The 10,380-nt window shown below is 36.8% G+C and overlaps 2 protein-coding genes across 3 annotated transcripts; one reads left to right on the forward strand and one right to left on the reverse strand.

Annotated features, from left to right (window-relative positions):
* Positions 1–389: 389 nt before the first annotated feature.
* Positions 390–3,350, forward strand: LOC100176185 (armadillo repeat-containing protein 1). Its single transcript, XM_002125226.5, has 7 exons — positions 390–704; positions 1,136–1,257; positions 1,452–1,564; positions 1,737–1,861; positions 1,932–2,048; positions 2,240–2,345; positions 2,470–3,350. The coding sequence occupies exons 1-7, from the start codon at positions 567–569 to the stop codon at positions 2,637–2,639; spliced, it is 891 nt and encodes a 296-aa protein (XP_002125262.1). The 5' UTR covers positions 390–566; the 3' UTR covers positions 2,640–3,350.
* On the reverse strand, positions 3,194–9,206 carry LOC100176231 (NACHT, LRR and PYD domains-containing protein 3-like). 2 transcript variants are annotated; one of them, XM_002121177.3, is made up of 9 exons: positions 8,720–9,206; positions 8,582–8,656; positions 8,452–8,502; positions 7,937–8,029; positions 7,633–7,680; positions 5,014–6,612; positions 4,669–4,844; positions 4,435–4,596; positions 3,194–3,792 (listed from the first exon to the last, which is right to left on the reverse strand). In XM_002121177.3, exons 1-9 carry the CDS (start codon positions 8,802–8,804, stop codon positions 3,694–3,696), a joined length of 2,388 nt encoding a protein of 795 aa, XP_002121213.1. In that variant the 5' UTR covers positions 8,805–9,206; the 3' UTR covers positions 3,194–3,693. The 2 variants fall into 2 exon arrangements, with proteins under 2 accessions (XP_002121213.1, XP_026690087.1); XM_026834286.1 differs by lacking the exon at positions 3,194–3,792 and having other exon boundaries at positions 4,442–4,589.
* Positions 9,207–10,380: the final 1,174 nt, after the last annotated feature.

The following is a 10,380-nucleotide window of genomic DNA, read 5'->3' on the forward strand; positions in this document are numbered from 1 at the left end:
AAATGGTTTAGTAAATGTTGTATTAAGAATAATGACTTTAAAATGTTTTAATTTTTTTCCTTTCATATTTCTATTCTTCTGACCGTTGACCTATCATCTGTTGCATTTTTTTTCTTTTGGGGAACCAGTACGGATTCTGTGTGAAGTTGTTTACATCGTGGTTTGCGTTTATTTACTTGTTCGTGCCGTCTGTTTGCGCAATGTAACTGTTTTATGTGTTAGAAAAAGTAAAAGTAGTTAAAGAACTTGACAATTTAAACATTTGACATTAAATTAAAGTACAGTTGTCGGGTTGGGTGTATTGTATATAGAAGTATAACCTCAGAACCCTCCCCATAGCCATAATTGTTTTTAAATCATATAGATTTGTTGTTTAACATTCTTTTATATATTTTCATTGTATTTTTGCAGCCGAGATGGATTAAAATAATTCTAACTCGTGTTTTTCAACTACAAAGTGGGTTTATTGATTACTGTTAGCACTGGTACAGTCGACAGACAGTTTTTGACTTCTAGGAGTGGATGTTCGTACAATAACATTACAGTGTAGTTTAAGTTGTCGCAAAATGTCAACCACTTCACTTTCTATCGTGAAAGAACTTCGACGCTTGGCACAAAATCCTGCACACAGGGAATATCTTTTAAGAAATGATGTCAACTCCATTCTTATATTTGTTGATCCTGATGAGCACCCAGTTGAAGTTGTAAGTTAACTTTGTTGTAATGTTAAAGTTTTATAAAAGGGTATGCAAATCCGGTGTATTTTAATACCGTTTTATGCCTGTTCTAGTGTTTATTGGACAATTTTTAAATATGAAATATTGTAGCCCGAATTTAACAACTGGTGTATGATACAAATGATACAAAAGGAAACAAAATTTGCATTTCATTAACATGGAATAGGCCCTTTACTTCTATCAATGTGCAACTTGCATGAATTAAAGTGATTTCATTGGCATATATATGAACCAGATAGCCTGGCCTCTTCTGGTGAAACTGACTTACTTCTGTTTATGACTAATGTCAATGTCCTATCTTTTGTATGTCACGATGTGGTTTAAAAGTCTGCTGCACTGCTGCACGATTCATATTATATTATCTTTTTATCTTTGTAATAATGGCAGATAATTTGCAGGTTTCTGAAGCGCTCAATGCGTTAATGTTTCTTGCCGAGGAAGCTTCAGAAAGTCACATGACCAGACGAGCGATGAAAAACACAGTTGGGTTGATGGAACTGATGAAAAAGATTGAAGAAAGGTTTAAACCATACAATAAACCATACATTTGCTCTTCTATAAATGTGACTTTTATTATTGTATTATGTAAACAAATTTGTGACATTTTATATAAGAATATATTGTATTTGTATGTATAACACACGACACACCCATGTATGAGCAGTAAAAACACATTTAGCATTAAAATACAATAATATAAATAATTTCCAACAGGGAAGGATACTCAGTTGAATGTAAAGCATTATCAATGAAAATTCAACATTTGTTGATAAATGAAAGATCAACACCAAACAGCACGCCTAATTCAACTAAACTTCATACAGCTGGTAAGCGTGGTTTATCTGTTTTAAGTTCAACATGTTTCTGAATTAAAATAATGTTGTTTATTTTTTGTTGCATGCTTTTTGTCATTCAAAGTTAATAACTTAGTAATTTGGACAACTTTTTGCAAAATGCTTTTTTTTACTATTGTTGCTTACTTCTTGTCATATTCTCCAGATGGTGTTGTAACAAGAGCAGCTGGAGCAAGAGCAAATAAAAAAGGTGGACATCAGCATAAGTTTCTTGGTGGAAACAAGAAAGCCAAAGTCATAACACTTCAAATAAATGGTCTAACTGATCAGGTAAAGTTTGAAAAAAAAAACAAACATTTGATTCAACAGACAATGTCATGTTAATACGTTTGAATTTTAGGATCGCAGACAACAATGTGTTGATGAGTTAGTTCGTGTTAAAGGAGTCATATCACTCACGTTCAACATGCATCTACAAAGATGTACTGTGAGAGCTAAGGCTGAATTGACAGCAGAGGTATGTGTTGAAGTGTGTGACCTTGTAACTACCGTATTGTTTATACTGCCACAGATGTGAAAATCATGCACACAAAAATACATTGTTTTGTTTCTTTGCTTTGTTACTTCTGTTATTCCAACAATAAATCTATCCATTAAAATCAAACTGTAATAGCTTTCTCGTATCAATAATAACTACAATGTATGTAGACCCTTGCTGGTGCTGTTAAGAACACTAAAGTGATGAAAGCAAGTCAAGTTTTAAAGAATGCAGACGGCCAGGAGATTCTAATGCCTCTTGAAAGCAAAGTAGCAGGTAAGCCATCATTGATTTTCTCTCCAGTGCATTGATTATTTATTCAATTTACTCTTTTAATTTAATCCGTGGTTAGATTGTACAGCAAGTGTCGTATTAAACAATTGCCAATTAATTTTTTCAGACACAGAAAATAAAGACCTTCCAGCTTATTTGGATGAGGAACCAGCAGAATCACCAACGAAAGACGACAAAGCGGTCGCAAGACCGGACTCTGCGTCAGCCGTTGGCGCGTTTGCGAACTCTTGGTTTGGTAGTGTGATAACCGCTGTGAATAAAAACCTGTATTGGTGATCTTAGCTGTACAGTACATGCTGTATCTAGGAGTACCTATCAACACCACTTAATCAATATGCTGTCAATACCTTCAAAGCTATGTTGAGTTGACAGCAGCCCGTACTGCCATAGCCAGCAGCTACTGTCAATTCAAAAACTGTGCATGGCGGATAAGGATACTGATGATTGGGTTTTACTTTTGGTTGCGGAGTTTTTAACTTTCTAGTTTCACAAACAATTTACGAAAGTTTCGTAGAAAATGTCGATGCCATAATTTGGATGTGTTTTTATGAAGTGTGTAAAGCAACTTTAAAATTTATCGTCTTATCTGAATTGTCCCTGATGTAATTTTTGCATGATGTTAATATTGCTGATACTATTTTGTATTTTACCATTACAGTTTATCCTACCTTTAAATTTCCACAAAACTGAACAAATCTAAGTAACCATGACGTCACAAATCCAGTTGTCAGCTTAAACGCCAAACTGTTTATCCTTTCGCGCTATCACAGCCTCATTTTCACTATTGCGTCACAAATACGCTAGTATTGCGTCACAGCTGACGTTTCTTATTTTTACGTAAAGCTTGGGGTTTCCCCGTTTACATAGGTGCGTAAATGGTCAGCTGTTGCGAAACCACATCTGCCGTGTATTTGTTTCCCACTCGGTAGCGTGCCGCGTTGTTTTTCGCTCATTTTATTTAAATTAACATGAGAATGTTTTACGCTACGGTTTCATTTGTCCTTAATTTGATAAGGCAAGTAGTTATACTTGTTTAATTAGGCAGAAAGCAGCTGTTAATGTGTGACAAGTTGTGCGACATGTAGTCAACAACAACCAACAGCTTAATGTTTGTCGATATTAAGAAATTAAATATAAAACATGACTTTTCTGAAGACCAAGCTAAATCCCTACGCGACCTGCAAGACTAAAAAAAGGCTTTTTTATATAAAACAGAGTGATTTTTGCCGTTCTTTACACCAATATCGCGCAAAATATGTAAAAAAGGTTTAAATCAAATGAACAAGGTTTCAGGAAGTGCTTACGATGATTAAAAACTTGATCTTCAATGTTAATAAAGTTGGTCACTACTCTGACGATGTTTCTCCCTCAAGTTATGCCCGATATCACGTGGTTCGAAGTCGTTGCTGAACACGATCATACCCGGTCTCTGAAAATTGCGTTTGTGTTAGCGCAAGTGGATTATGAATAAATGTCACTTATTCATTCTCGAGTGACAAGATCATAGTTTTTATAACACGGTTGTACTGTTTTATACAAGTAAAAAAACGTGTTGAATTTGTCACTCAATAGAAAAGGATACGGCGGGTTGTAATCCGGGCGTACTAAGAATTTCGTTGCACACGGTACACAATGGTTAACTTTAATATAGTAGAGTGGGAAAGACGGGACAACTTTTCTTTCTGTTTCTTGTCCCATTTGGTAGTAAACAAAGAACACGCTTTGAAAGAATTATAAGACCGTATCCTCACGACTCCCGTAAACCGTTGTTAATTGTTAAAACACGATCAGGATTTGGATATTTTCTAGATAGGTATCCCATCTTACCCCACATAGTATATACTTTACATTGCATGTGCAGATGCCAAACAAGTGGGGTGGTTCCAACATCAGAATACTTGCTGAGTTAAGCTACTTTCAGTTATACTTTAACAGCGTTACGCTTCGTATCAATAGCCTGTACATATCCTCCAGTAACATGACATGCGATATACACGTCTGTAACTTGATGCGCTAAGGCTATGTTTTATCGTCACGCATCTTACCCAAAGTTAGTATAGAGAGATCTTACCGGGCTTTCTAAATTCGCATAATGCTCTTCAATAAGACCGACACCTTGCTTGGATACGTTGCAATATGCGACGTGAAGTCGGTTAAACTTGTGCATGAACCTCACCAACATGTTTGATGCCGAGTCTCCCAAGTCGCAGTCTATAATTCGAATTTCTTCAAGCTAAAAAATGTTAGATGTACGCAAAAGACATAAACAGCGAACACGTAGATATATATTTAAATATATATTTACCTTTCCTTGTATATTTGACATCCGACTTGCGAAAGTACGAAAGCTCTCTCCGGTAAAGATGACTTTTTCCAAAACTAAATGTTGCATTTTACTCTCTTCTAAGTACTCGGCTGCAGTGCCGATTAGATGAACAATACTCATAACATCGTTGTTGCATAACATCAGTGGCTCCGACTCTTTAAATAAACATAGCATAACAATTAACACTGGCATCTGCATAGGTTGTTGTGCCAAGCACTATTGAGTAGGAATATGATTACAAAATGTCTCCTATAGCATTACGCGTAGCTCATCAGGTGCAGATACTATATAAGTATACATCAATGTACGTTTATAATATCTTACCCGCCCCCATCAGTGTAATTGAAGCCGGGAGACGCTTCGCCACTTTTAAAGTGAAGGGCTTTTCATCTGCCTCATGCACCCAGTTGCACATAAGCATTAACATGTGACGGTCTTGGATCTCTCGCCCAAACCCGACCTCGGCCTTCACCTCTAAACTTAACTTTCGCTTCTTCCATCTGGTGTCGTACCTTTTCGTTGGCAGAACCTTTTTGATATTCGCCACATTCTGTCGATTGATCAGGCCGTATAAAAACTTCCCCACCATTTCCCATCTGCTATCTTCCATCAAGTAGTTTTCGACCGCTTCAAACTCCTCGTTGTCAGAATAGAACATAATGTACACTGCCGTGAAGAACTCTTGCCAGAGTCGATGCGAGAAAGAATATCGATGCTCACCTTCGAATATCCGGACCTTCAACCTTGTGCTTCCGTCTAGAAACGTCACCATAAACGCTTGCAATGCTTTTACTGTGACGTCAGCTGCTTCAAGATCCGTTTCGTCGAAGACAAGCCTGCGTTTCAGGAATCCATTTTTGGCAAGCTTGGCTACCCTTTCTAACTGGTCTGTTGGTACATGCAGCATATGCTCAGATCTGATATATCGGTCGAGGAGATAGATCAACACGCGACTGATGCTGTTTAGTTTTCTGTTGCCCATGTTGCTGTCACGAAGTACTGCGTACAAGATCATGCAGAACACTGGGACGTAACACGCACTCTCGAGATCGGGATCCTGATGCAGGATTTTGTAAGTCTTTGCCCAATCTTTGCCGCAGATTTGCTTTCCGAGTTCTTTCTGTGCTTCTTGGCTCAATCCAATGACATGAATAATGACACCTGGTCTGAAGTAATCTCCCAGGAGCGCAAATGATTGCCGAGTCCTGCAAGTGATCACCACCCTGGCTTTCGGCAATAACCTGCCACTCATGAGACTCTTCACCAACATATGGACGGCAACAACATCATTTGGAGAACATACCGGCCCTCGTAATGAATTTGCCATTTCCGTTGTATTCGCTTCATCCAATCCATCAAAGATGAATGAAATGCTAGAATCTTCTACCAGTTCCCAGCCAATGTGTTTCTTTTGCTCCAAGGTCAGATCCACGGCTTCACTCATGCTGTACTTGCACATGAAATCCACAAGACTCAGATTTTCGTCGAAGTTGATTTCTTTGCACCGCATGTACACCACTTTATTGGAGCCAGGCAAAATGTTACCCATCAGAATCCCTTCCGTAAGTTTCCGCGACAAAGTGCTTTTCCCGATACCTGACTGGCCTGAAATAAGCAAACGATTGCCATGTTCCCATAAATACCGATCGTATGCTTTCTTCGATGTGATTTTCTTCTTTGCTTCGTTTTCAGCATTTTCCCTTGCTAGATTGAAAATCTCTCTCAGCTCGACGTTTCCCCGCGGAGTGTTCATCTCCTGGAAGGACCGACGGTTTCCAAACGTGACGTCATCGAGTGGTACCCCCTGCTCGCTGGAGAGCTCCAATTTCACCGAGTTGATTGGGTAGTCTAGTTCTATGGGAGATTGTGTTTCACCGATTATCTCCAGGCTGTGGGCTTCCAGCTTGTTGTAAAAATCTTGAGCTAAAATTGTATTTCTGTTAAAAATCTAAAGACGAGCAATATATATGTAGTGTTCATGCTCATCGTTTATATTCATGCTATCATATATCACGAAGTATTTGATATCTATGTATCGTATCACGTGATCGCATCATATATTCATAACCACGATTATTAACTCGACTAATAATATACCGAACTAACTAAGAGTCCAGCCTCTAGTCTTTAAATGATAGAACTAGACAGTCGAACACTATATGCACGCATAATGCAACCGCATATTTTATATGCTTTGTAACAGAAGGCCCATACCGATACCTTACGCGGATTAGGAACCCGTTTTCCAGCATGGAATACATATACAGCAGCTGACAATGGAAATGTGTTGTAATTGAGGAAATAAAAAAAATTATATTATGTTTGTCTCTCATGTAGTATAAAAAGAAAGGCATTCGTCTGTGGTTATGATATCAAAAAAACATTACAGTTACGGAAAATTACTGGTACTTATTTCCAAGATAAAAATAACTAAAGTAGACTTGTGGAAATGCCAAGAAACCGATATGCCATCTATAACGTATGAATGGAATAATACAAACAATGTTCGCGCTTACGATCTATCAAGTTACTTTTTGTAGACACATGTTACAAATGTAACAGAGCTATTTTGATACGGATTTCGAACCTTTTACAATTATACATGATATAAAATTCCAATGTTTTTTTACTCAATTACCGATGGCGCAATGTTATTGTTTCGTCGTATCATATTACGCATGATATAATCTGCTAACACTAGGGTGTTTCCTGATACATAAGCCCACAATAATACAAATACGATGTTTCAAAGTTTCATAACATTTCTAACAATAAAATATTGAATTCACGTATAGCCTATAACACGCGAGCGGCAACCGAATCTTGTTTCCCAATATCGAATAACATGTTTGGGTTGTTGCTTGTAAGTCATACAAGACAATGTAAAGCAAGTGCAACAACCATATATATTACTGAACATCATTCTATACTGTGTTTACACACCTGCTGTCAAATTGGCTTTCGTCGCTTCCTCCAATACAACACCAGGATCTACATGATAGAAATAGTATGAGCGACTAACTACATAAAACTTGCATTATATTCTATTTTCTCGTCCCATTTGGTAGTAAACAAAGAACATTCAAAACTTATCCCCACCAAAATCGCATCCTCACGAGTCACGACCCACATTTACCGTACTTCTATTGGTTAAAACACGATCAGGATACTTAAATGTTATGTGGTTAAGGTGTCCCGTTTTCCCCCACTTTACTATATATATATATATATATATATATATATATACCTGATGTTGGCGTCCCGTTATTCACCGTGACGATATTAATAACGTCTGCAGAATACTGCTGTTGCGTTTCGGGATATTTGAAGACAGGTGTTCCTGGACAAATCGTAAAGCAATTGAGTTAATGCAACTATAGGCACAGTAGGGCGGGGGGAGATATATAAGACGCCTTTTTAATCTAATTTGTCGTCCCATTTGGTCCTAAATATTCAAAGAATTACAAAACCGTATCTTACTCTCCACTCCAAGCATAGACCGTTGTTAATTGTTTAAAATACGAACAGGATATTTGGATATTATGTGCTAAAGGCGTCCCGTTTCCATATAGTAGGGTGGAAAAAACACTCTACTATAATACGCGTATGAAAGTACGTGTCTTCAAGAATCGGCAACGTTAAAAAAGGAGACAACACACAATTCAATTATAGTCAAAACGGATAAAGTGCCAGTAACCAGATGGTTTAAAATGGACCAATATGTGCTTACAAAAAAGATATACTGAAAAATATTATATTAACCTTGAGTTGGTGACTCAAACGCACTTCCGGGAGTTGTCTGGTTGCTTTGACCTACCAAGAAAACACAGTTTTAACAAACTTATGTTATTACAGCATCATATAATATGAAGCTTAAGAAGAAGTAAAATACCGTTAACATCCTGTGCTGAAAATACCGACGAAGACGAATTTATCGATGACTGTGATGTACCTCTGCTTGACATTCCTAAAAGATTAAGTCATAAACTTAGTCGAAAACATTGTTTTAGAGTACACAAACTAACTTTACCTCTAGGTCTGCACTGTGGTCCTACTAGAATTGGCGTAGAGCTTGAGCCTGAAGAACCAGCTTTCTTTTCTTCTTGCTTTTTCATTTTAACTGAGAACCTTTTGACTTATTTGCTTCCTTACTTAGTTTTGTAACTCAACGTACAAAAGAAAAACAAGTCTGTATAAAAACAAAAGCAGGTAATAGTTTTAAATAAATGAATCTACGTTTACAAATATTGACGGTTAACCCAACATGCCTTTTGGTTGTAATCAGCTCTCATACGCTCAACTCCCCAACTGAGGCTGATGCTACTAGATTGAAGTCTTATATAGGATATGTAATACGATACCGAGTGGAAACTACCCTCCATCTCAGTGTAACAAGAGTTGTTTGTGTTCAACGACGGCCGCACGCGACGACTATTATACTATGTTCTATTATACAAGAGATCACAGATCTAATGCGTGAGCACGTTTAAAACTAATTAGCATAGTATTAATTAACCCTTTTACTACAACGGTCGGCTACGCTCGACTAAAAACAAACCCGAAGTAACTTACAAAGCGGCTTTCAGTTGCCATTGGTGACTGCGGAGCAGTAGGAAGAATGCATTTTTTACATGTAAAGACTTATTATTATTATGTATGAGGATTAAGTGATTGGTAAAGAATATGTGTAAATACGCTTTGTACATTCCCGTACCCTTGTATACTTACATTAGTTAACCTTGTCGTTGCTTAAAATCGCTTGTTTTCGTAAATTTGGATAAACCGTAGTCACGCAGTAATTAGGTAATGTTAGAAGTTAAAATTATTCATATGGTGTTTAATTAAAAATAATTTTTCAATTACGATTAATGATAATCGGTATAAGAGTAGTGCATTTAATGCGTCCCCACTTAAATGCTAATAGTTTGATTTATGTAAAGTGCATGAGGAAACTAATCGTTAATTAATTGCTCATCGTGCGTTTTAAATCTGAAAATTAAGTCTAAAAATAATAAATATATATTATGATTTGATTTCAATCAAGAGAATAAGGAAAAATGCTAAAATTAAGAATTGAGATAAGTGCGGAATAAAGTCAGGAAAACAACAACAACAACAACAACAACAAGAAGAACAACTGTTCGACGAAAAATGATCTATATCAGAGTCCGTGTATAAACATATACGGACTCTGATCTATATGACCACTAACGTGCTCAATAATTATGTTCTTATACTTTGCCGTACGTTCATAAACTCGCTTCACTATGCATTTATTAATGTCTCTAAATATTTATCAGTGTCCATTAGAGTGTTTTTATGTTTAAACAGTATAGAGTAATGTTAAAATATAATAAAATATTCTGTATGGGTAAGAAAGGGGTCGTAAAAACCTAAAAACTTTCAAAGTACTCACCGCTAGGTAGAGTACGTGGTTGCTTAGAAACGAACGCGCAAACTCCATATTTGTTTTTATTCACAGTTGTGTTCGATTGACTCGCCTGTTTTACAATTGTGTCCGCTCACTGCACAGGGCATTGATAGTGAAGTTACTATGTTTATATTTATGTCTTGTAAATCCAATATCTTGTGCAAGTTGTGTCACAGATTATTAAAAATATAAAAAAGCTAATGTTTTCATTCAGACTCGTACTTTCTGTCTAATTTCATTTATAATGGTTCGTCTAACAG

This window comes from Ciona intestinalis, chromosome 1, assembly GCF_000224145.3.
Source record: "Ciona intestinalis chromosome 1, KH, whole genome shotgun sequence".
NCBI classification, from domain to species: domain Eukaryota; kingdom Metazoa; phylum Chordata; class Ascidiacea; order Phlebobranchia; family Cionidae; genus Ciona; species Ciona intestinalis.

What these genes read in the sequence shown, in the direction of transcription:
- LOC100176231 (XM_002121177.3), bottom strand. Translation starts at nt 8,804, where the DNA reads ATGAAAAAGCAAGAAGAAAAGAAAGCTGGTTCTTCAGGCTCAAGCTCT. An exon ending in TGTCAAATATACAAGGAAAG is followed by an intron (nt 4,597 to 4,668) that starts GTAAATATATAT and finishes AACATTTTTTAG; the next exon opens with CTTGAAGAAATTCGAATTAT. An exon ending in ATGCGAATTTAGAAAGCCCG is followed by an intron (nt 3,793 to 4,434) that starts GTAAGATCTCTC and finishes CGCAATTTTCAG; the next exon opens with AGACCGGGTATGATCGTGTT.
- LOC100176185 (XM_002125226.5), top strand. Translation starts at nt 567, where the DNA reads ATGTCAACCACTTCACTTTCTATCGTGAAAGAACTTCGACGCTTGGCA. An exon ending in ATGAAAAAGATTGAAGAAAG is followed by an intron (nt 1,258 to 1,451) that starts GTTTAAACCATA and finishes AATTTCCAACAG; the next exon opens with GGAAGGATACTCAGTTGAAT. An exon ending in AGGCTGAATTGACAGCAGAG is followed by an intron (nt 2,049 to 2,239) that starts GTATGTGTTGAA and finishes CAATGTATGTAG; the next exon opens with ACCCTTGCTGGTGCTGTTAA.